This window comes from Pan troglodytes, chromosome 7 (assembly GCF_028858775.2).
Source record: "Pan troglodytes isolate AG18354 chromosome 7, NHGRI_mPanTro3-v2.0_pri, whole genome shotgun sequence".
In the NCBI taxonomy this organism is placed as follows: Eukaryota; Metazoa; Chordata; class Mammalia; order Primates; family Hominidae; genus Pan; species Pan troglodytes.
In genome coordinates this window covers 108438327-108464989 of record NC_072405.2, presented here as the reverse complement: position 1 = coordinate 108464989, position 26663 = coordinate 108438327, and the positions used below count along the sequence as shown (strand labels likewise).

At 38.9% G+C, this 26663-nt stretch overlaps 1 protein-coding gene and 1 long non-coding RNA gene across 5 annotated transcripts in view; one reads left to right on the top strand and one right to left on the bottom strand.

Moving 5' to 3' along the window:
* Positions 1 to 26663, bottom strand: part of LOC107976394 (uncharacterized) — a 136420-nt gene that overhangs the window by 92548 nt on the left and 17209 nt on the right. For both annotated transcript variants that reach the window (XR_010159290.1, XR_008536794.2), the window contains exon 2: positions 18848 to 18971. This is a non-coding gene — a long non-coding RNA (uncharacterized LOC107976394). The remainder of the gene's footprint in view (positions 1 to 18847; positions 18972 to 26663) is intronic.
* NIPAL2 (NIPA like domain containing 2) overlaps positions 1 to 26663 on the top strand; it is a 112035-nt gene that overhangs the window by 81495 nt on the left and 3877 nt on the right. The window contains exons 6-10 of one of the 3 annotated variants that reach the window (XM_519876.8): positions 7863 to 7959; positions 15123 to 15258; positions 17177 to 17265; positions 24362 to 24425; positions 25545 to 25639. In XM_519876.8, coding sequence (XP_519876.2) covers positions 7863 to 7959; positions 15123 to 15258; positions 17177 to 17265; positions 24362 to 24425; positions 25545 to 25639 — 481 coding nt within the window. The remainder of the gene's footprint in view (positions 1 to 7862; positions 7960 to 15122; positions 15259 to 17176; positions 17266 to 24361; positions 24426 to 25544; positions 25640 to 26663) is intronic. The other 2 variants (XM_009455694.5, XM_009455695.5) reach the window with 2 other exon arrangements.

The window sequence follows — 26663 nt, the reverse complement described above, 5'->3', positions numbered from 1 at the left end:
GCCTCAAAAGCTAACTGGTCTAGCCTTCTGCCATTAAAACAGGTAAAATAGTATGATCCTACTTTATATGCCTAGTATTGAAAAGTGTGACATTGGCATTTACAGGGACATGTCTACTGAGGAAATTTTGCTCTAAGTGCAGGACCGAAGCAGTTCCTAGTGTATATGACAAGAATTCTATATATCCTGCCATTTCTGATATGTATTCTGACCACTAGAACACAAATACTTACAGATCTTTTTACTTTCATTTCCTTTGTTTCCATTTCTACTCCTTTCTCTTGCCCTACAAAGATACTTAGGTTTCTCTGTTTAAAAAAAAAAATTCTCATACACTACACACCCCTTTAATAAACTGTCCAATATCCCTCCTGCCATTTATACCAAGAATGCCTTCAAATAATCTACTCTTGCTGGCCTTGTCCACTTCCTTAGCTCCCACTAACTCTTCACTCATTCCAATCTGTGGATGGGGCTGTGGGTCAAAGGAGGTCGGGGACTTTGCTAGCAGAGGGAACAGCAGACAGATAGAACAGCACTGCGTTATGTGGCTGGAGGGGGCTCACCGGTCAGATTTGTTTATTAGGCGGAGCTTGTACCCACAGTGTTGATGATGAACAGCAGGGGAGGCAGCCTTGTTAAGAGGTTGCTGACACAGTCCAAGCAAGAGATGATGGAAGCCTGAATTAATGCAACAGGAATGGGAATGTAGAAAAGGACCAAGTTCTAGAGTATTTACATTCCCAACAGGAAGGGGGCTAGGAGTGACGAATTAGGGTGTAGGAGAAGTCTGGGGAAGTAAATTCCTCTCCATGAATTGCCAAAGGAATTGCTTTTTTTGGTCCTGATTCTTCTCGAACCTTATGCAGCATTTACTCCCTGGCCCATCATCTTCTGGAAACTCTGTCCTCCTTGCTTCCTCCAAATGTTTTCCCTGTCTCTCTTCTTCTTCTCTGACTAATCCAAGCCAGGCTCTTGAGCACTTCCTCTTCCTCTGCCTCGCTTCTATTGATGCTGCACACTCTTCCAAGGTCTTCTAAAAGAATCTCGTTGCCCACCCACCAGCATCCTTTTGAAATACTTCCTAATCCAGATCTACCTCTCCTTCCCAGGCCCCTCCTGAGCTCCAGATCTATATTCTTATCTGTCCACTTATTACTCAACCCTGGATGTCCCACAGTCTCCTTAAATGTAACATATCAAAAACCAAACTATCTTCTCCCCCAAACTCTCTCTTCTCTTCCATGTCGGCCTCCCTTACTGGAAACCTAAACTACACATGACTTCTCCTTCACCCTCATTCCTCACTCCTACCCCTGATCCTGTTGGAAATGTAAAGTCTCTTGAACTTGACCCCCTTTTCACATTCCCATTCCTGTTGCATTAATTCAGGCTTCCACCATCTCTTGTTTGGACTGTGTCAGCAGCCTCTTAATAAGGCTGCCTCCCCCTGCTGTTTGTCAACACTGGTACAAGCTCCTCCTAATAAACAAACCTGACCAGTGAGCCCCCTCCAGCCACATAACGCAGTGCTGTTGTACCTGTCTGCCTCCCCTACCTCCTTTGACCCACAGCCCCATCTCCTTATGACCCCTGAAAACTCACCCTCATGGGCATGGCTCAGATTGGACCTCTTTATCTATTTACCTGCCTGTCTTATTCCAGAAGACCCTGCACTTCTTCAGGATATGAACTTGTATTGGTTGCTCAATGTATCACTCAGGCCATCAGTCATAGTGCCCTGCCTATTCAAATCCCTGATCCTCATATGTTATGGTCCTGAAATTCATTTTCATAGGCCTTATTTCTACCCTAGTGCTGTCACTTCCTAGCTCTTCCCCTCACCCCTGCCCTCCTTCAGCCTTTAAGATTGGGCTTCCCAACTCAGATTGCCTGTCTCGGGTCTGTCATACTTTGTGCCAACCCCTCTGCCCCATTTATCTTCCTACTTTTATGCCACACTCAGTTCTTTAATTATCCCAGCTTTCATCAGTCCATGATAAGCACTAGAAAGAGTTGTAATCTCTGTGATTTAGTTCTGTTTTTTATACTTTACAGAAAATTTCATGATAGTCCAGACTTGAAGCCTTACCAACAAATTATTACTCTTTGCCTGCAGGCAAAATAAATTCTTCATCTAGTTAAGAAAAGGGTCACATAGCCTGAAACCAGAAAATTAATGGCGTGAGTTAAATCCTTTGTATATTAAAGATGCATCAAGACTTATTTCCTGGAATAAACAGCATTGTTTAATGATGATCTATCTTGTATTGCTTTAACACCAGAGAAAACATTTGAAGAGATCCAAACTACTTTTTATTAAACTGTGTATTTCCACAAAAAGTACTGAGATGAATTGCAGTTTGCCATTTTTCCAAAATCAACTCTTAAAATAAATTTATCCATTCATTTATTCACGTATCCATTAAGTGGTGGTTAGACACCAAATTTAGAGAGAGGAATTCCCGTAGCAGGAATTTTACAGTTCTGGGAGAAACCCATTTATCTGAAAAATCATATTAAGATAAAGAAAGTATATTTGAAAGTAAATGCCACAGAGAAAAATGTAAATAATTTCAGGTATTTATAACATAGCATAAAATAAACCTTTAATAAAGTCACTTTTGAATAACACTGTTGGCATTAGACTCTAAGGAGAATAGATCTATATTATATTCATTTGTAATCTAATTCATTATATAATTGCATCTCTAAAGACTCTAGAAGTGATGAATTTTATACTAAGATTGTGAGCTGAAATTTGGTTTGAATCTGTTAAACATCTAAGTAATATTTAATCTTCAGATGTGGCAAATTCTGTGCTTTTCTGCAAGCCCTGACTGCAAAGATAATAATTACAGTAATTAAGACTATTCTTTGACATATCATTCATCTAACTCTATGTATTATACCAAGTATAAATAAGAGCACCTGAATTGGCTTTCGGGACTGATCAAATAACTTCTAAAATATGTATAAGCCTGAATACATTTTATATTTCTCACAAAAGGAATTATAATATTGCGGCACCCACTGGCTCACATCAACCCCTTGTCTTGTGTGTTTGCGTGCCCCAGACAGATGTCTGTTTTTCCTTCAAGATTTACATTAAATGGAAGCCTCACAGAGACAAGGCTCAGGAGCTTTTCCTCTGATCTGGTACAGAAAAGAAAGGAAGGAAGATTTGAGAAGCCCAGTGTATACCAGCCAGAGGAGAATAAAGTGCACTCACTAAAACAGCCTTTCCCAGCCTGTCTGCTGCAGACGGGCAATCCCCATCCTTGCCAAAACGCAAAAAGGAGTGGAGTTTTCAAGGTCAAACTAGGTGAGAAAGATTCTGCATAACATGGCCTGTCTGAGAAATTCATCATCTCTGTTAGCATGTTAAAAGCTAGAAGTCCTGTAAGAATGAGAAAGATTTGATTTTGTTAATCCTACATGCCCCAGGCTTATTTGACCATGAGGCCCTTTTCCTGGAAGGACCTTTTGTTGAGTAATACCTATGAGCAAACGTGTTCTGCAAAAACCATGTTAGAAAATGCAGCCCTGATTCTCAGTTACTTCATGTTCTTTGGCAGGCTTGGTCATGGCTATTGTGCTCACCCAGATTTTCCAAAAGATTATTCAAATGGAACCTCTTTTGTGAACATAAAATCCTTCACAAAATAATCTGCACATTGCTCATTTTCTCTCAGACAAAAAAATTAAATCAGCAGATGCTGGGGCCAAGCCTGTCATTTGGTGTCATTCTGTACCCTAAACCTGATTATTAAGTCAGCCTTTCTGGCAAAGCTGCGACAAAACCCACCATCAGGTATTAGAAACCTAAGGGAGAAAACTGTATGTTTTTATAGGACATCAATATCTATGGCATGATGTTATTTGCTTTATTGTCTGAATGCAAATAGCACTTGTGTGTCCACACAAGGGTCCACTTCTTCGGTAGCAGAGTGGCTGAGCCCTATGTCTAGCTCAGACTACATTCTGTTCTTTACCTGCACACTGGCCGTATACATGGGCCACTGTTATCCTCTGCATCTGATAGATGGGGAAGTTGAGGCTGGAGAAGGCCCAGGAACTTGTTTAAGGTCACGTAAGTACTAAGTGATAAAGCCAGAACTCAAAACCAGTTTGTTCACTTCTGGGGTGCACAGGCCAATACACCTCACTCAATGCCTCTCTGCAGAATTAATAAACTGACTACCAAGGATCAGATCTTTGTCCAAACACGGCCTTAGAGAGAACCTTTGCAGAGCTCATTTGTTTTAGACAGAGAAGCCATATGCTATGGCCATAGGCTATGCATTTGAGAACTTAGTGAGGGAAGATGAGGTCAAATCGGGCTCAGATATTGGTACTGGCAGTGGGGCATCCAGTGCTAAAATTTTGTCTATCTCTTTTGCCACACACCCCTTCAGCTGCCAGTGCTCTTTGTATTAGGTTGATGCAAAATTAATTGAGGTTTTTCCCATTGAAAGTAACTACTTTGACAAATTGAAAATTGTCTACTTTTGTCTATTTTTCCTTCAAGGCTTACATCAAATGGAAACCTCACAGGTACAAGGCCCAGGAACTTTTCCTCTGATCTGGTACAGAAAACAAAGGAAGGAAGAATTGCACCAACTCACCAACCTAATACAAAACCCCTTTGCTGTGTAAAGTAACATCATCACAGCTTCTAGAGATTAGACCAGGGACTTCTATGGGGGCCATTATGCTGCCTATCAGAGCTGCATCATTTAGCCCCTCTGAGCCTCAGTTTCCTCACCTGTAAACTGATGATAGCACCTACCTCCTAAATGGTTGTGAGGATTCAACGAATTCGTAACAGGAAGCTCTGAGAACAGTGCACAGGGTATGGGGGACACGCAGTAAGTGCTGTTACTTTTTCTAACCTGTGAGATTGCAATCAATAATGCAGCCTCTTCCTGGGGCACCGCAACCTGCAGAAATCACAGCTTCTTTAATATTGATGTTTTCAGGGAGAAAAAAAATGTTGCTAGAAAAAAATCAGCATTAATTCATACTGCTTTAATATTTTATTCCTAGGAGCTGTGTGACTTCTTGCCATAAGGCAGAACCAGGGCAACTATAGTTATTCTGTGAATAATGGGAACTCATGTTTTATTTATCTGAAGCCGCAGAGATGGAATTTGCCCACACATGAAAAAAGTCATACATGGTTTCTAGAACTGATAACAAATACCTGCAAAAATTAATAATCAGCATGAGAATCGATTTACCTAATAGGCTCTGTGTGTTAACACAGGAAGAGCTTTCTTTTCTCCAGCAACAAATACAGCGGCCCAAACGCTGCTGTGAATTGTCTATAATTGTCTCATGTGAGAAATGGAAGCCTGTGGTTGAGGGGAGACTGGGCCCAGAGGGATATTTCTGTTAACAATTGGTGAAATGCACAGAAATTAGGACACCCAATGTTTTGATGGCTGTTTTAGGGAAGGCAAAGAGATACAAGTTTAATAGCTTTTGTAGCACTACTCAATTAAATCAAAGGTCTGGCAAATAAGTCCCATAAGAAACAGTTAAGATAATTGGTTTAATTTACCCGGAGAAGAAAAGACAAAGGGATGAGTTCATCTTCCATATTAGATGAAAAGGTTTTTAAATGAGGAAGATAAGGGCCTGCTGTTTCCCATGCCCACAAAGGATTAGAGAAAAAAACAAACCCACAAGCAAACCCTTGAATGGAAACAAATTTAAGTTGATTTAGAGAGGGCGTTGTAGGTAGAATGCATTCCTCAAAATAGTGAAGTCCCTAACTCCTGTGGTTAAAAAAAGAAAAAAAGAAAAAAAATTAGTGATGGTACTGTCTGCTGTTAGAAAAGTAAACATTCATACTTACAAATTCAGCCCAAGAATACCATCTCGTCAAAAATAATAGCCTGGGCCAGGCGCGGTGGCTCATGCCTGTAATCCCAGCACTTTGGGAGGCCGAGGCAGGTGGATCACTTGAGGTCAGGAGTTCAAGACCAACCTGGCCAACATGGCAAAACCCTGTCTCTACTAAAAATACAAAAATTAGCCGGGCGTGGTGGCGGGCACCCATAATCCCAGCTACTTGGAAGGTTGAGGCAAGAGAATCACTTGAACCCAAGAGGGAGAGGTTTAAGTGATCTGAGGTTGAGCCATTACACTCCAGCCTGGGCAACAGAGTGAGACTCCATCTCAAAAAAAAAAAAAAGATGTTAAAACAAAAATAAAACTGAGAACTCAAAATTACACTAAAGTTCTTAAGGACAGGAAAATTTTAGACATTCAGTCAATTAATATTTATTGAACAGTTTATTAGACATTAGGTATTTTTTGGCAACTTATTCATAATAAATTTGAGGTGTGATTTACTCATTAATTCCATCAGTACTCATTGAGTGACCGACTGTATGCCAGGCACCAGAGATTGGGTGGCAAAAAGAGTAGGTAAGATTCCTGTTCTAGGGCTGGCATTCTAGTAGGGAAGACAGAAAAGAAACACATAAACATATGAACAAGAAATGATGACGGCAAAATGCTCCACAGCAACCTGAAGCTGGGGGTGTGACAGGATAATGAGTGGCTCTGTTAGATCAGAAGAGTGAGAGAAGGACTCTCAGAGAGGTGGCATTTGACCTGTGAGCTGAGTGACTTGGAGGAGGCATTGTGCAAAGATCAGTGAAAGAGCATTCCAGGCAGAGTGAACAGTTAGTGCAAAGGCCCACAGGCAGGAGCAATCTGAAGATTGCAAAGAACTAGGAAAAAAAAAAGAAGTTTTAAAAATTGCCATGAGGCTGGCACAGAGTGGACCATCCAGGAGTGAGTGGTACAAAATTAGGTCCAGGGAGTTGCCTATGACTTTATGATCCAGGAGGGAGTTTGGATTTTATTCTAAATGTGAAACCACAGGAGGTTTCAGCAAAGGAATGAATGGGTCTAGTTTATATTTTTACTACATGCATCATCCTGGAAGAATGTCACAAATATAATACATGGTGAAAAAAAGCAAGCAAGTGAAAGCAAGTATGATTCCACTTGTATAAAGTCCAAACATGCAAAAATAAACTGGGTACCATTTAGGGACATATAAAAATGCGATAAACCATAAAGAAAGTGAATGATAAACACAGATTTTCAGTGTAGTGGTTCCTGGGGAGGTTGAAGGAGGAGGGGAGTGCAGCTGGAGAGGGGCACATGAGAGACTTCAGAGGTGTCGGTACGTTCCGTTTCTTAGGTTGGGTAGAGAGTCTGTGAGTGCCTGTCATATTACTCTAAATCCCTTTGATGTGCATCATATATGTTCTCTATGAATAAAATATTTCATTATCCAAATTGTGTTTTTAAATGATTCCTCTGGCTGTGGAATGGCTGGATTATAGAGAGGCAAGAGTAAAATCAGAGATGAGTTAGAAGCAAATGCAGCTGTCTAGAGAGGAAGGCAGGGAGTGAGGGAAAGGGGTTTGGGGTTTGTGCAACACGGAGTGTGGGAATGCCACTAACTGGCGGGCAAAGGCCCTGGAGGAACAAGCTGGGAAGGTAGGGAATCTAGTGGGAGGTGTTACCCACATTATTGTGGCATGTCTATTAAACATGCATGTGGAAATGTCTCATAGATACTTGGGGAAATGAGGCTGAACTTCCAGGGAGGTTAGGACTGGAGATCTAGATTTGGGCATCACTGGCGGAGAGGGACGTTCAAGCTCTGGGTCTGGATGGCCGAGGTGCTTATACTGTTCTCCTGTGTCATCCCTAGGAACCTCAGTCACCCTCAACGCTCATATGAGAATTGCTGCAAAATCAAAATGAGAAGTGTGACATTTTGAAGACTTTGCATAGAATAACTTACTCTTTTCCATCTTTTTCATTTCTAGATTTCAGAAATATTAATTTTCTGCATTCTCCTGTATTTCTATAAAAGAAAAGGAATGAAGCATATGGTGATTCTGCTGACCCTGGTGGCAATTCTAGGTAAAGGCATATTTTGTTTTCTTATTCTTTAATTGAGCTGTGCTGAGTCATAAATGAGGTTTGAAGGAAAATACTTAAGCATTCTACTCCTTTCTCATTGTTTATATTTTTCAGCTCTGATCTATAGGAAGAAACTGAGTCTAAATTATAAAAATTATACGTTGCCTGTCCATTACTGCAATTGATATATATTTAATTTTTTAAAAAATACATTTAAGGATTTTTTGCTTCTTGATAACTTTATTTGCTCCCTGATAATTTGAAGATATTTTGTTAATAAGTAATTGAAAATCTTAAAAGAGAAACAAATTAATGATCCCAATTAAAACTCTTGTGTCAGGAATTGGTTAGCAAGACCTATACTATTTATATGTTCTTTAAAAACTCTATAATATAACTAATACGAAACGTAGATGTAAGCAGTATGATTTTCTTAAATATCACATTTCTTTCATTCATTGTTTACCAACCCGTTTACTTTGTTTTTCCAGAGGCACCTTGTTAGAGTTGAAAATGAGTGCTTAGATAAGCCCACTATGTATTTTTAATGTATCTTCCCTCCCTTCTCCTTTTCTGTGTCTTTCTGTCTCTCTGTCCCTGTCTCTTTCTCTCTCTCTCTCTTTCCCCCACCCCTACACACACACACACACACACACACACACACACTTTCTCTCTCTCTCTCCCTCACTCATATATACCAACACTAGGAGATCTCACTAATCATTTAGGAAATTCCCTTTAAAAAAATGTATTTGTAAATTTTCCTTCATTTCCTCTGAGCCAGTCAGATGGCCCACGCATCACGTGCTGTTTGCCATGACTCGGAAGGCTGTACTCATACCCCTGGGGCAGCATGCAGCCTCCATGTTAATGAGGTGCTGGGTTTTCATGTTCCTATCTCATCAACTAGTTCTCTCCTTTGTACTAGAAAATTTGTGTTTTTGATAGTTACTTATAGAAACAAATGTACTCTGTGCTATATTCAGGTATGCTATAGATCAAGAGAACAGAAAGAGAACTTTATATTTGTTTCTTTCCAAATTACCAAGTAGGGAAAACAAAAGCAGACAACTAAGAAACAAAGTATACCTTACATAAGAAAATAATGAAAATGAAGCCAACTTTAAATAGGAATGTAAGATAACAGAATTAAGATAATGCATAGCAGTTATGATAATAAATGTAAATGGAATACGTTTACCTAGTAAAAAAAAGAAAAGAAATATTCTCAAATTGGACATCAGGGAAACTTCCAGATTGATTTTGAAAATGATTCTGAAATTGGATTCAGCCAATTTGCACTAGTACAGCTGTAAGGATTATTCAAATAGCAGCCACCATGCTTCCTTCCCCTAATATCTCCTCCTCTCAACCCCAGCCCCGTCATGATAAATACTAAGGCAGGGGTTCTCCAGGACCCTCTTCCAGCAGTGCCACAGCCAGCGCCCTTTCTGACTGGCCCTTGCAGGTTGCGAAGTGTTTTGGCTACATGCATAAATTTTCATCTAAAACAAGGTAAATCAGCTTGAAAGTAAAACAAAGCAGGAGGTCATGATATTACTAAATGAAAATTAAGGCAGAAGATATTAAGTGAGATAAAAGGGGTAATTTATCCTGACAAAAAGAGCACAATCCACAAAATATCATATCCAATATGCAATAGAAAATCTGCAGAAAATGCAAAACTACACTAACAGAAATATAAGGGGGTTAGGAGACTTCTCTCAGCTCATGGAAGATAATTAGACAGAGACCCATATAAAGACAGAGGATCTGAATAATTAGTCATGAACTGGTACCTCTAATATTGAACTCTAAATCCTGAAAACAGAGAATAAACTTTCTTTCAAGTGCCTGTGTAACGTTTACAAAAGTTGATCCTATAATTGGCCATGAAGAAATCCTTGATAAATTCCAGGAAGTTGAAAGAATACAGACCACATCCTCAGATCACAGTGAAATAAAAACAGAAAAATAATAACAAAAATAGAAACCAGTAAAACCCTACCACCTGGAAATGTTAACACTACCCTTAAACTGCAGCTGTGCAAAGTACAAACCAAGATTTAATTGCAGCATATTTTTAAATTATTATTAAAGCACTTAATATTAAACCTAGAGTTCATGACTAATGCTGTATTCAGAGAGATTGATTGCTTTAAATGTAAGTCAATTAAGCATTCAACTCAAGAAATTAGAAAAAATACTGAAATAAAGCTAAGGAAAGCAGAAAGAATTAATTAAAATTAATTAAAAAGGCAAAAATCAATGAAATAGAAAAGAGAAAAGTAATGGATTTATAACTAAACACAACATGTTCTTAAAAGACAACTAATAAAATAGATCCTCCATCAGAAAAAAAGAAAAACCACAAATACCCCAAAATAGAAACGATAGATAGATATGCATATATATAAATTTGAATGAATTGCTTATTTTTTAATGAAAATAACTATGGAGGAAATAAAGGAGTTGTTAAAAAGCTACATCCTAAAAAAGAACCAGGCCTAGAGAGTTCCAAAGGTAATATCTTCAAATCCTTAAGGAATAGATTATTCTGATGTTGTTGCAACTATTTGAGGACATAAGAAGAAAGCTTTTACTTTTTAGAAAACATAATCAGATAAGACTCACCTCCCAAAATGGGAAACAAAATAGGACAAACAAAAAACACTATGAACTAATATCACTGCTAAATATTGATACAAAAATCCAAAAAAAAAATTAGCAAATAAAACACAGAGCAAATCATTCTCAGTGACAAAATGGTCTTTGTTTTGTTTTGAGACAGAGCCTTGCTCTGTCACCCAGTCTGAAGTGTAGTGGCACAATCATAGCTCACTGCGGCTTCAAACTCCCAGCCTCAAGTGATCCTCCTACCTCAGCCTCCTGAGTAGCTGGGACTACAGGTGCGTGGCATCATGGCTGGCTAATTTTTTTTTTTTTTTTTTTGGAGAGACAGGGTATCCCCATGTTGCCCGGGCTGGTCGCAAACTCCTAGGCTCAAGCAATCCTCCTGCCTCACCTTCCCAAAGTGCTAGGATTACAGGCATGGGCCACCACACCTGGCCCAAGTGGTCTTAATAAAACTGGTTCTTCTCTGTAACATTTACAACAATTTGCACTTACATATTCTACTTATATGTTTATATGCTGTTATGAGCCCCTCTTCCTGGCCAGATTAGAGCATGTCTATTATTTACAGTATATATTCTTTAAGTAGAATTGAGCACAGTAATCACACAGTAAACATTTGAATTTAATTAACTATGGGAATGAAAGAAGGATTCTTTAAGAAATTCATTAATATAGTTCATCAAGTTTCATATGCACTCCTAATAAAGAACTTGTTGGTGAAATACCAGAAGTGTTCTCATTACAGCAAGAAATGAGAACCAAGATGCTCACTCTGCACTGTGTGCTCATCTTGAATATTGTAAATGAGCATTAGTACGTTTTAAAAAAGTAATTATGAAAGTCATGTTGTATCCATGAGACGTAACAAAGTACATGATATTGCTTGTGTGATTGATAAAAAATGGAATTAAAAAAAAGAAAATAGCAAGTGAGGGTAGTCAGAAGAAAGAAACCCGGCTTCTGGCGAGTGGCCCACTTTGCCAGTAGTGGTGATCATTCTTAAAGGACTCCAGGCCTGGTGTGATGGCTCACACCTGTAATCCCAGCACTTTGGGAGGCCATGGCAGGTGGATCACCTAAGGTCAGGAGTTTGAGACCAGCCTGGCCAACGTGGTGAAACCCCAGCTCTACTAAAAATACAAAAATTAGCCAGGTGTGGTTGTGGGTGCCTGTAATCTCAGCTACTCAGGAGGCTGAGGCAGGACAATTATTTGAACCCACGAGGCGGAGATTGCAGTGAGCCAAGATCACACCATTGCACTCCAGCCTGGGCCACAAGAGCGAAACTCCACATCAAAAAAAAAAGTACTCTAATGCCTCTGGGTTGATCAGGAAACCAGGAAGGCCAGGAAGTCCTTCTCTATCCATGGAATGCTTTGGTTATCAGAGACAAATTAATAAATAAAATGTGTATGGCTCTCATAAGGAAATGTTGATGGCAACCTAGGAAAATTTTTGAAAGGAGGTATATTGATGAAAATCTAAGAGGGAATTGAGAGGGCCAAATTTCAAAAACAGGTCAGCACATGTTTAGGAAAAATGGTGGTGTTCTAATGATGAAAATATACATGGTAATTATTGACAATTAAGAAAATAGAGAAAGATACAAAGAAAAATATAAAAATCTGTGCAATTGAGCACTGTACAACAGAGTGTGACTGGTACTCTCTGGAAGGCAGTTTGCTAGTATATTTCACGAGCCTTTACAGTGGCTGTAGTCAGGAATTCCCCTTTGGTGGTTTTCCTAAGGAAATAGGCAGAGTGATAAACAAAGACTTACGTTCAAGAATATTCATCACAGCCCCGCTTTTAATGGTTAAAAAAAATGGATACAATCTAAATATCCAAAAATAGGGAATTGCCAAAATAAATTCATACAAATTCATGCTTTAGGAGAATACTTAATGGAATAGAAAATACTTTAGGTAAATAGGTTCCTAAGCGGTATATACTTGGAAAATAAGCTCCTAAGTAGCATATACCTTATGATTCACATATTGTAACCTATTCATACTTATAGATAGGAAAATAACAACATGTCCAAATGTCAAAAATGATTTGAGGTGAGTGCTGAAACTACAGGTAATTTTAATTTTCCTTTCCAGGCTTTCCCACATTTTCCAAAAATTTTTAAATGAATATATTTACTTTTGTAGATTTTTTAAATGAATTTAAAGTTAATTCATTATCCCAGTGCTAGAGATAACCACTGACAATATCTTGATGTAGTTTATTCTCGTCTTTTTTTCTGTGCTTACCTAAGTACCTTCTATTTTTAAGTATAATGTTAGAAGAACACTGCATTACAATTATGTATTTCCACCTATCCTCATCAACCACCCCCCAAAAATACTTAGAAGTACTCAACACCAGCCTAGAAATAATTTACAGGTTAAAATAGTGATTAATCAGTTGACAATTGTGCATGCTTTGAAAATGTAATGATTGGCTACAGAAATTGATAGTTTGTTTAGCTATCAATAACAGAGAATTCTAGTTTTGTCTTTGTCTTGTGTTTAAGTATAATATAAAATCAGATAGTGGTTAAATCAGATGACCTTTAAGGTCCTTTGCAGTTCTGAGGTTCTGAGGCTAATGGAACAGTACGTTCAACTCCTTCTCCATTAATTGTCCCGTTGGGAAACCTGGCTGTTCAGACCACAAGATCATAATCACACTGTGTTCTAATTTCAGGCAGTGTTTAGAAGGAAATCAAGGTCCCTCAAGAGCTAACCTACAAACTTAAACCATCAAGTGACACACAGATCTCTATAGATATTTAAAATGCCTAGTTTAGCTAAGATGTGGCTACTGGCATAATCAGTAGGAAATATGTAAAAGAATCAGGTCAAAAGACATCTTAAGATGGAGAAAGACCTGATTGTAAGGGCCTCTTTGTTGAGAAGTGGGGTTTGTTTTTAGAATTTATCACCTGATCTCCTCTGTCAATTATGATTTTTTTTTTCCTTTTTTTTTTTTTTTTTTTGAGACAGAGTCTCGGTCTGTCACCCGGGCTGGAGTGCAGAGGCCCTCTGCGAACTCCGCCTCCTGGGTTCACGCCATTCTCCTGCCTCAGCCTCCCGAGTAGCTGGGAATACAGGCATCCGCCACCACGCCCAGCTAATTTTTTGTATTTTTAGTAGAGACAGGGTTTCACTGTGCTAGCCAGGATGGTCTCGATCTCCTGACCTCATGATCCGCCCGCCTCGGCCTCCCAAAGTGCTGGGATTACTGGTGTGAGCCACCGCGCCCGGCCAATTATGATTTTTAACTAAAAGAAAATGCCTAATTTGGAAGTGTGCCCTAGTACCCTTCAAGTTAAAGTATATTTTCAGTTTTCGGAAAAGGATATTATGGGAGGCTTTTCTTGGCTGGCCACCACTTGCTGTTTTAAATATATATATATTTCAAATACATACATACATATATATATATATATACACACACACACACACACACACATACATAAAATACCTTTTCAAATAAAATGAAGGAAACTCAGATATATTATGATCAAGTAGATCAACAGCAACAAAAGGAGTATTTCTCCTTTGCATTGCCTTTGACTTATAGTTTTTTTATTTCATGTAAAAATTATTTTTGAACTTTCAGTGAGTTTTAGCTAAATTATGGAATTATTTGCAACAGTAACTTCGAGGGACATAAGACAGAAAGTATTCTTTTCTTCCTTACAGAAAGGTGATGTTGCCAGAAAATGCTCCATTACTTTCATAGTGATATAACCTTATCAAGTTACTTTTTCTTAATTGCTGTTTGGAACCTATGAAAAGTTTGTTCTCATAAGGGATGAGTTCCTCTTTAGCATAGAACATAAATAGCTATTGCTTATGTAAACCTTAAATTGATGGTCCACCCTGAGAAATGAATACTCGACTCTGCTCCTGCTTCCAATTATTGTCATTGTCAAAAATATTCTTAATGAAACTTCTAGGTGTCTCCTAACAAAAGGGCTCATATATAGACTTAGTACAACTCACTTGATTTTAGCCAAAAGGCTGAGAACCAATGACTTAGTACAACTCTAAGTAAACTCAAGAAGTGAGTTGCATTTCACTTTCCAGTCTTCTCATCTACTTGGTCTTTAAATTTTCAGTATAGTTTAATAGTTATTTTCTCATTAATGTCACATGGACAATCTGACTTTTCTTATCTCCTCCCTCCATTGTTTTTGCCTTTCCCATCTACTAGTAATTATAACCTCCACAGCATTCTTTCAACAGTTAGGGATGGAAAAGAAGCATCTTGCTCCACAGATTAAAAAAAAAAAAAAAAAAACACAGTCACACAGCAGATCTTTAGCTGATTTAAGCAAATTTGATATCCAGCACGGCTCGAGCAACAAGGCCACTGCTTACTAATGTCACATCCCTTCCTACACCTCTCACAACTGTGTTCATTCTTAAACCATAATTGGTATATTTGCTACTCTACTACATAAGCTTAAGATATTTGTTAATTCAATCTGAAATATGTTCTTTATTTGTGTTTTTTGTTTTCTTTTTCAGCCTCATTGACTGTTATTTCAGTAAAGGCCGTCTCAGGCATGATCACTTTTTCTATGATGGATAAAATGCAACTAACTTACCCCATTTTCTATATCATGTTTATCATCATGATAGCATCTTGTGTTTTCCAAGTCAAGTAAGTTAGCTTCTGCATACTCACTAATCTTTCAACATTCCGGTGCTTCTCTGGGCATTAATCTTTACTGGCTTCAGATGATAATTAAAATGATATACAACTGATTTCTAAGGGTGAAGGGCCTGTAGCTTGTCCTCAGCCAACATGCCTTGCTTCCTCCTTTGCATCCAATAATGAGTTTTTATGAAGCGTTGCCTTCATGTCTTGTGAGTTCTAAAGCGCAGCCTTAACCCAGCTAAGTGCACTTTGATACTTTCCTGATGCTCTTCTGCTTGTAATTAATATCCGTGGTACACAGGTTGTCATTAGCAATAAATCAAAGGGGCAGGTCCACATCCAGGCTTTCATTCTAAATATAGGACACACATGAACCCTTCACCTTCATTTCTTAGCTCATGCTCACTAATTGCCCAGAGAAGGACGAAACCAGACATTTGGCCGGGAGGGAAATCCTTTCCCCAAAATTTTGCATCTTTGGCCAGAATTTCCTTTGTATCCATGGGATTGCGGAATGATTGTTTTATGTTTCTCTTGAGGCCTAATAGTGGTGACATGGAACGTTTTTAATTTCTGCTCTTCCCTGCCCCCACCTCCGTCAACTCTAATCACTTCCCCTCTATCTCTCACATTGGGATTGTGCCTTTGCCTGCTGGGCTTTCTTGAGTTGACCTGAAAGTTTTCTGTTCACCCCAAAATGCTATGCAAAAGCACCATCCCAGATAAGAAATCAGAGCTCAAAATCAGTACAAGAGTGGTTCCTTCTGTAGGTGTGAGAAATACCGTCTAATTGTTATGGGCTGAAGATAGGCCCTGTTACAAGGTCTGTGGAGAATTACTGGAAAAACCCAATGTTTTGTCACTGGTTTGTCATCTCCTTATAAGCCTGTGTTTCTAATACTTGCATTTGCTATCTCATTTATCTGTTTCTTCTGAATTAATTGGTACTGCCACAGTATCTTTTGGGATTAGTGGCATTATCTTCATACCATACTTTGTAAATTTGACAGGCAGACACAATTGGGGGTAAACTGCATCCTGTCACCCTTGTCTCAGTCTCCTGCACCCATCACACTGTATGACTGTGGTTCTCAGCCCTGGTTGCCCATTAAAATGACCTGGTTTTTGTACATACATATGTACATGCATGTATATGACCTGGCTTTTGTACGTATATGTACTTGCAGGCATACATGCACATACATGCATTTATGTATACCTACATATGTGTACGTACACACACACACACACACACACACACACACAGGCTCTACCCACAAAGTACTTTTTTCAGTTTCTCTAGAGTAGGACCTAAGCATTAGTGCTTTTTAAAGGCACCCCGGTGATAGTGCAATTCACTGCTTCAAAAAACAATCTAGTCCCTAGCAGGGCAGCACAGCACAGCACAGTTGTGGGAACTGCATTTGTGTTGGTGGCCAGAATGAGAAGCTGAGCTCCCACATGTGCTCTGCAGCTGGAGCACTGAGCATTGTTTTTGAAACATTAAACATTCCTTTACTTCTCCATCTTCTTTCTTGGCACGTGGCATGTCAATGGATAGCTCTACTATTCCCCAGATATGATATTTAACAGATTCTGGGGTCTATCCTAATGAATCAGGCCCAGTGTGATACTGGTCCAGCAGCTTGAATCGCTTCCAACTCAAACTTCTGTGGCCTCGGAATATGATTAATTGCTTTTCATTGTTACTGTTGTTGATTTAAACAGACCATAAAACCTGACATCTGATCTCATACATCAGATGCATATAAGCTATGACTGCTGATTGGAAATGCCCTTTCACTGCACCTCCTTTCCCTTTGTAGTTGTAGCTAAAGAACACGTGTTTCTTGAAGTTATTGTTAACTTATTGCTGAATGTCTCCTAAAGCCAAAGCTCCAGTAAGTGCCTTCTGCCCTAGGTTCCTGAATCAAGCCACGAAACTCTACAATACAACAACAGTGGTGCCAGTTAATCATATTTTCTTTACAATCAGTGCCATCATTGCAGGTGAGTTTTGGTTTTCTATACATAGGTGATTCCAAGCATAAATGAAGTTTCTCCCAGAGTAAATGAGAGAATCCAGAAATCTTTAGGTTGTAAGGATCTGTGTTGCCTCCACCTGGTGTCTGAATTTCCCCTATGACAATCTTCCAGGAGAGGTTCCTCTACTTTGTGTGAATGCTCTCTGCCTCCTGGGTCAGCTCAGTCCTGCTTTGGATCACTCTCATTCTCTGGAGATTTCTAAGTAGAAAGTGTTTTCTTATATTGGAGCTGAAATGAGTTTCCTTGCAAATTTAAGACCCTCATCTTTGTTCTTGTCGGAGTCTTTCCCTTGCCAGCCCTTGGATTAGTCCATTTTGTGTTGCTATATAGGAATACCTGAGACGGAGTAATTTATTTTTAAAAGAGGTTTATTTGCCTCATGGTTCTGCAGGCTGTACAGAAGCATGGTGCCAGCATCTGCTTCTTGTCAGGACCTCAGGAAGCTTTTACTCATGGTAGAAGGCAAAGGGAGAACAGACATGTCACATAGCAAGAGATGGGGCGAGGGAGAGGGGTAGGTCCCAGTCTCTTTAACAACCAGATCTCATATGAACTCAGTACTGACAGAGGACACCAAACCATTCGTGAAGGATCCACCCTCAGGACCCAAACACCTTCCTCTAGGCCCCACCTCCAGCATTTGGGGATCACATTTCAACATATGATTTGGAGGGGACAGATATCCAAGCTATATCAGCCCTTCTGATCATCAAAGCAACTGAAAGGTCCTCTTGAGTCTTGTCTCTGGGCCATACATGCCCAATTCTACTAACTCTTCCCTATATGCCCCTCACCAGCTCGATCAGAGAGTACAATCCAAAACTGAATTCAATGTTCCAGGGCAAGCCTGAGAGACAAGAATAGAAACTACTGCCTTTGCTATTCTGGCCTCTATTTTTCTACTATTGCAGTTCTTTTATTAGTATGGACCATTTTTTAAAATATGACAGGCATGATAGCATTAAAACTAAAAGTATAAATTTGAAACTCGGTCCAAACCAAAAACAGTTGATTCGAGTATACCATTTCTATATTTGGTACTGGTATGCCCTCATTCATTGGCTTATTTGATGTATTTACCACCTTCTTGATCTTGAGAGTTCATTTCTCAATGTAAAGTTTATGTATTTGGGGGAGTAATTGAGGATTGTCTGTTTCCTAACTGGCACATTTTTTTTTTCATTTTATGGAAAACAATGTGACTGTCAGTGGGTAGTTCTTTAAAGTAATTAATGCATTTTCTGTTTCCCAAAATTGAAACTTAATATTTAAAGAAAATATTCTATCCCATGACATCTAATTTTTTAGTATTTTAAGCTAGTTTAATAAATTAAGAAAAGATTGCATATTGATGTGTCTTAGAATTATTGGAAAAGGAAAATAGGCCAAAAAGAGACATAGAAATGACATAAGCCTGATAGTTAATATTAATGTGCATAAAGAATATAGTTGCCCTGATCGGAAGATTTTCTGCAGCCTGGGAACATAGCAAGATGTCATCTCTAACAAATTAGGGGGAAAATCACCCAGGTATGGTGGCACGTACCTGTATTCCCAGCTACTCAGGAGGCTAAGGCAGGAGGATCGCTTGAACCCAGAAGTTTGAGGTTACAGTGAGCTATAGTCACACCACTGCTCTCAAGCCTCGGTGACACAGCAGGACCCCATCTCTAAAAAAATAAAAGTTAAAAATAAATAAATAAAGATTTTCTAGGAGGACCAACAGGGCTGGGTCTTAATACTCAGCATACAGAGTAATTGATGAGTCGCCGGGATGGCAAGACCTTTTGGGAGTCATAAGAGTCCCTCTGATGTTACTGGTGAGTGGAATGGTGGTGGAGCTTGCCAACTACTTCTCCTCTCTGCCTCCATGAGAAAGCATAGCTTACAATTAAGATGAGACCGTATTTTGCCTACTAATTAGTCAAGTTTTGTTTGTTCTTTTTATTGCAATATCCAATGCTGATAAGGCTACAGTATCACAGGCACTCTTATGGGCTAGGTAACATGCCGCCACCCTCCTAGAACTGAGTTTTGCAGTTTTTATCAAAAGCCTTAACAATATTTCTACTCTTTGATTCTACAAGTCAACAACAAAAACCCAAATAACCTGATTTTAAAATAGGAAAAGAACTTGAATAGATGTTCTTGAAAAGAAGATACACAAATGGCCAAAAGATGTGAAAAGATGTTCAACACTTCTAATCATAAGGGAAATGCAAATCAAACCACAATGAGATATAATCTCACACCCAATAGGATGGCTGCTATTAACAAGAGAAAACAACAAATGGTGGTGAGGATGTGGGTCAACTGGAACTTTTGTACACCATTGGTGGGGATGTAAATGGTGCAGCCATTATGGAAAACAGTGTGGCAGTTCCTCAAAAAATTAAAAATGGAATTACCATATGATCTAGTAATTTCACTTCTAGGCAAGAGAATTAAAAGCAAGGTCTTGAAAAAACATTTGTATATGTATGTTCATAGCAGCATTATTCACAATAGACAGAAGGTAGAAGCAACCCAGATGTCCATCAGCAGATGAATAAATAAACAAAATGTGGTATATATATACAATGGAATATATTCAGCTTTTAAAAGGAAGGAAATTATAACACATGCTACAACATAGATGAACCTTGAGAACATTATGGTAAGTGAAATAAGCCAGTCACAAAAATAAAAATATTCTATGATTCCACTTATATGCGATATCTAGAGTAGTGAGATTTATGGAAACAAAAGTAGAATGATGGCTGCGGGGAGGAGGAAATGAGTTGTATAATGGGAATAGAATTTTAGTTTTGCAAGATGAAAAAGTTCTGGAAATTGGTTGCAAAACAGTATGAACCTACTTATCACTACTGAACTATACACTGAAAACAAAAGATCAAGATGGTAAATTTTATGTTATGTATATTTTACTACAACGTTTCTAAATTGGGAAAAAATAGCCAGGTGTGGCAGTGCACACCTTTAGTCCCAGCTACTCAGGAGGCTGAGGCGGTAGGATTGTTCGACCTAGAAGTTCAAGGTTACAGTAAGCTATAATCACGCCACTACTCTCCAGCCTGGGTGACGGAGCAGGACCCTATCTCTAAATAAATAAAAGTTAAAAATAAATAAATAAAGATTTTCTTGGAGGACCAAGAAAATCTCTAGAAACAGAAATTCCACTTCTAAAAAACCCCATAAAAATTCATAAAATACCTGGGAAAATGTGTTGATGAGGCATACCTCATTTTATTGTGCTCTGCAGATATTGCATTTTTTACAAATTGAAGGTTTGTGATAATCCTGCATCGAACAAGTCTGTTGGAATCATTTTTCCAACAGCATGTCCTCACTTCATATCTCTGTGTCACGTTTTGGTAATTCTTGCATTATTTCAAGTTTGTTATTATTATATCTGTTATGGTGATCTGTGATCAGTGATCTTTAATGCTACTACCATAATTGTTTTGAGACACCACAAACTGCACCTGTGTAAGACTGCCAACTTATCAATAAATGTATGTGTTCTGATGCTCCACTGACCAGCTGTTCCCACATCTCTCTCCTTCCCCTTGGGCCTCCTTATTCCCTGAGACACAATAATATTGAAATCTGGCTATATTATTAAATATAATAACCCTACAATGGCCTGTAACTGTTCAGATGAAAGGAAGCATCCCACAATCCTTCCCTTAAGTCAAAAGCTAGAAACAATTAAGCTTAGTGAGGAAGGCATGTCAAAAGCCAAGATAGGCTGAAAGGTAGACCTTCTGCACCATTTAGCCAAGTTGTGAATGCAAAAGAAAAAAGTTTTTGGGCTGGGCGCAGTGTCTCATGTCTGTAATCCCAGCACTTTGGGAGGCTGAGGTGGGCGGATCACCTGAGGTTGGGAGTTCGAGACCAGCCTGACCAACACAGAGAAACCCTGTCTCTACTAAAAATACAAAATTAGCTGGGCATGGTGGCACATGACTGTAATCCCAGCTACTTGGGGAGCTGAGGCAGGAGAATTGCTTGAACCCAGGAGGCGGAGGTTGCAGTGAGCCAAGATGGCACCATTGCACTCCAGCCTGGGCAACAAGAGTGAAACTCTGTCTCAAAAAAAAAAAAAAAGAAAAGAAAAAGAAAAAGAAAAAGAAAAAAACTTTTTGAAGGAAATTTAACATGCTACTCCAGTGATCACATGAATGATAAGAAAGTAAAGCAACCTTATCACTGATATAAAGGAAGTTTGAGTGGTCTGGACAGATCAAACCAGTCACAACATTCCCTTAAGCCAACGCCTAAACCGGAGCAAGGCTGTAACTCTTTTCATTCTATGAAGGCTAAGAGAGGTGAAGAAATGACAGAAGAAAAGTTTGAAGCTATCAGAGGTTGGTTGATGAGGTTTAAGGAAAGAAGCCATCCTCATATCATAAATACAAGATGAAGCAGCAAGTGCTGATGTAAAAGCTGCAGCAAGTTGTCCGGAACATCTAGCTAAGATCATTGATGAAGGTGGCTACACTAAAATACAGATTTTCAATGTAGACAAAACCACCTTCTATTAAAAGAAGACACCATCTAGGACTTTCATGGCTAAAGAGGAGAAGTAAATGTCTGATTTCAAAGCTTCAAAGGACAGGCTGACTCTCTTGTGAGGAATAATGCAGCTGGGCACTTTAATTTGAAGCCAATGCTTATTAACCATTCTGAAAACCGTAGGGCCCTTAAGAATTATGCTAAATCTACTCTGCCTGCACTCTTTAAATGAAACAACTAAGCCTGGATAACAACACATCTGTTTATGGCATGGGTTACTGAATATTTTAAACCCACTGTTGAGACCTACTGACCAGGAAAAAGATTCCTTTCAAAATATTACTGCTTATTGTCAATGAACCTGATCACCCAAGAGCTCTTGTGGAGATGTACAAGGAGATGAATGTTGTTTTCATGCCTGCTAACACAACATTCATTCTGCAGCCCATGGATCAATGAGTAATTTTGACTTTCAAGTCTTATTATTTAAGAAATACATTTTGTAAGGCTGTAGCTGTCATAGATAATGATTCTGCCGATTGATCTTAGCAAAGTAAATTGAAAACTTTCTGATTTTCTTGATGTCATTAAGAACTTTTGTGATTCATGGGAGGAGGCTAAAATATGCACATTAACAGGAGTTTGGAAGAAGTCTATTCTAACCCTCCTGGATGATTTTGAAAGGTTCAAGACTTCAGAGAAGGCAGTAACTGCAGATGTGATGGAAATAGGAAAAGAACTAGAATTAGAAGTGGAGCCTGAAGATGTGACTGAACTGCTACAACTTCATAATCAAACTTTAATGGATGAGGAGTTGCTATAAAAGAGCAAACAAAGTGGTTTCTTGAAGTGGAAACTACTCTTGGTGAAGATGCTAGGAACATTGTTGAAATGAAAACAAAGGATTTAGAATATTTCAGTAACTTAGTTGATAAAGCAGCAGCTGTGTTCGAGAAGATTAAGTAGAGATTTTGAAAGAATTTCTACTGCAAGTCAAATGCTGTCAAACAGCATGGCATGCTACAAAGAAATCTTTCATGAAAGAGTTAATCGATGTGGCAAACTTCATTATTGTCTTATCTTAAGAAGTTGCCACAGCCACCCCAACCTTCAGCAACCACCACCCTGATCAATCAACAACCATCAACACTGAGGCAAGTCCCTACAACTAGCAAAAAGATAGGACTCACTGCAGGCTCAGATGATCATTAGCATTTTTAGCAATAAAGTATTTTAATTAAGGTATGTACTTTTTTTAGACATAATGCTATTGCACATTTGATAAACTATAGTATAGTGTAAACATAACTTTTATGTACACTGGGAAAGCAAAAATTTAGTGTGACTTGCTTTATTGAGAGATTAGCTTTATTGTGATGTGGTCTGGAACCAAACCCACATATCTCCAAGATACACCTGTACGAAGAAGTACATTGCTGCTTTACTGAAGAAAAAAAATTGAAAGAAAAAGAAAAAAGATGTAGAACCAACTTGAATTGCCCTTAAAGAAATGAATATTATGGTATATCAGTTTAAAATAACATGAAAACATTAAAATGATTATAAGGAAGTATGTAATAACCTGGAGTGTGCTTCAGAAAGTTTCATTTATTCAACAAATATTCATTAGAACTGGACATGGCTTCTTCCTGTAAGAAGTTCATTCCCTAGGTAAAGAGATAAGGTGAAGAATGAGAAAGCTCCTTGAGGATAGGTCTCTGTCTTGTCATTGCTCCAAGACCTAGAGCAGTGGCTGACACACAGCAGACGTTCAATAAATATTTGTTGGCTGGCTAGCAAGGATAACACCACACACACAAAAAATTAATTCCAGGCAACATATAACTTAAAGATATCTTAACAAAAACTCTATGAAGGCTTTGGAACTTTACAGAAGAAATCATTGAGACCAAGAGGGAGAGAAGCAAAGTTCATCAAAGTAGATGATGCATCCTTGTTTACCTTTGGAAGACCAGAAGAAGATGAGAGGGGGCTTGGCAGTGGGAAGTAGAGCTAAGGTAGCACTTCAGCTGCTAGAGTGTGCTTCGGCACTTGAGTCGCCATGTGGCCAGACCAACAGATCACTGGGCATCTCCCCGAGTGACAGCATGGGTGGCAGCAGCTGGCCTGAGGTGGACCTGCCATGTCAGAGGCCCCCCAGAGTCTACCCAGACTCTCAGGCCAGGCTGGCTGACCCCTGACCTAAAACTGCAGGTGGGGAATAGTTGCTAGAGTGTTGTTTTCTTGTATGTTCCAGTTGGGCAATCCTGGGCTGGATGAGAAATTTCTGCTTGCAAATATATGTCAATTATGTTTATTTTATAATAATGATAATTATATCAGATCTACAAATCTATGTTCTTTTTGGAATAATTCAGAATGTGTGGCATGCAAATTTTCTTAAACTGCTGAATGTGCATTTTAAGGATGACTAAATTTACTTTGAAAAAATAACATATTAACATAATTTTACAAACAATATTTAGCTATTATAAATAACCTTACTTCAAAATCAATTTTGTCTTCTTTTCCTGTGTTACAGGTATCATATTTTATCAGGAATTCCTTGGTGCTGCTTTTCTCACTGTATTTATATATCTTTTTGGGTGAGTAAATGTCTCAGAGGTAAAGCATGTGAAATTCTATTACTTTTACATAGGATTTTCGGCATTGTACCGGAGGTATAGAAAATTGGAAAATAATATAAGAAACATCAGTTTCCTGAGCTCCTAAAAGAAACATATTTTTTAACTTAAGGCCCTAAACAGGGCTCAGTGTCTTTGGCTTTGTGACTTAGGTATATCTCTGCAGTTCTGAAACATTGGGGATTTCCAATTCCAGGCCAAAGACAAGATACATCCACTGGCCCTTGTAGTTACTCCACGACCTTTCTGTACTGTATCAGACCTACTTCGCTCTTGGGAACCCCTAGATTAGATCTAAATTAGAGAATCATGATCCTCTAGGGTCGCCCAAAATAAAAGGCCAAGATGGGCAGATCCCTTGCTTTAGTCATGATAATATCAGGTTGGTAGCATCCCTTTCTTGTGTTAAGAGTGTGCAGCTTGAGCTCTCCCTAGAGATTTGGTGGGCATCATTGCTAGCATTGCTTGCAAACAGAGAGCAGAACTTTGACAATGTATCGCCAGTGTATAGGAGCTTCCACGACTCCATGAGGCACTTCATTAAATGTTTAGCTGCTCCTTGATCTAGTAGTCAGCATGATCTTTGTTATGCAAACTTGAGCCTAGGCTATTTTCGGTGTAGGAAGCCATCTATCTTGAAAATTCAATTTCATAAGATAACTGGGCAAGGCCAAACTTCTGAGGTCTGGAAATTATGACTACTCTTATGGCCAAGGAAAACTAGATTTCTTAGAAAATTAAAGAATAAATTATTTTTTCTCTTGTGTCACATGCCAGAAATGGATCTGGGCGTGCATGGGCAGAAAATGAGACAGGGTGTCCCAAAGGGTTTTGAGCCTGAGTTAGCCCTCAGATGGTAAAAACCTGGGCCAGAGATCTACTGGAATCTGCCCAAGTCTTGGTTCTGGGTAGAACTATTGGCTGTGCTAATTAAGACAAGTACTAGGAAGCTTACCATGAGAAACTGGATGAACAAAACCAATGGGATTTATGTCATCATGTAGAATATGGAGCTCAGTTATTTAATACCATGAGTCTGTTTCAGTGTTCTTGTATTCTTTATTAATATTATCCTTACAGGTGTTTTCTGTCATTCCTTGGTGTATTTTTGGTCACAAGAAATCGAGAAAAGGAACATCTGCAACAGTCTTATATTGATTTTGGAAATATTCCTGGTAAAATCATATATTCTTTATAGTGGAAAATTTGATCCTTATAAATGAATAATTATTGGTATTATTTTGGGTGGTAAGTTAATATAAAACATAATTCTTACCCTAAAAAATGTACATTTAATAATGAAACCAAAGGTGCTATTTTCAGTGTAAATGTTACTAATAATTTATTGAATGTCAGTTTTGCACAGAACTGGGGATATAAAAGAACTGACCATGTTTCCTCGATTTGGGTGATTTGGAGGATTTCCTTTTTGGGTTTCCTTAAATTGGAAAAGGGTAGAGAAAAGAGTAGCAATGACTACCAGCAGCAGACCCCTGCCACTTTGAGAGCCTTGAAGGAACATCCAAGGACAAAGGGTAGGCAGCTAAGGAGCATGTCTTGGGGGAAGCCTGAGGTGGCCTGTGCACTGTGGCTCAGGACAGTCACCAAAACATGAGTAGTTTCTTCCCCCTTCCTCACCCCGCCTACCCAGAGAGCAAACACTCTTTCCCGTTCTCACTCTCACTGAGAAATAACTCGCCTAGTCATGTAGACAACAAAAGCCAAGTCCAGGACAAAGGAAACTGTCTGCTGTGTCACCTCTTCCCCTGTCCACCCGCCCTCAGCACTCTCCAGCCTTACTGGGGATGTAGGGGGACCTATAGGTTTCCAGGCAGGAGTGGAGATATTCTCACAGCTTTCTCCACCATTCTGTTAGCATCATGCCTGTGAAGCAAAAACTAGGGAAGTCTCATCCCTAAGACTGAGAAATATGGCCCCATGCAATGAATTCTGTGTTCTCTTTGCCATTCGAGCCATCTTATCTGCTGGGAGCAGTCAATGAAAGAATTGGCATCAGTGGCAAAGGTGCGTGTGATAGAAGCCTTATATGGTTAGAGGTTCTTTGATAGGAAATAAAGTTTGACTTTTTTTTTTTTTTGAGATGGAGTCTTGCTCTGTTGCCCAGGCTGGAGTGCAGTGGCACAATCTCAGCTTACTGCAGCCTCCCCCTCCCGGGTTCAAGTGATTCTCGTGTCTCAG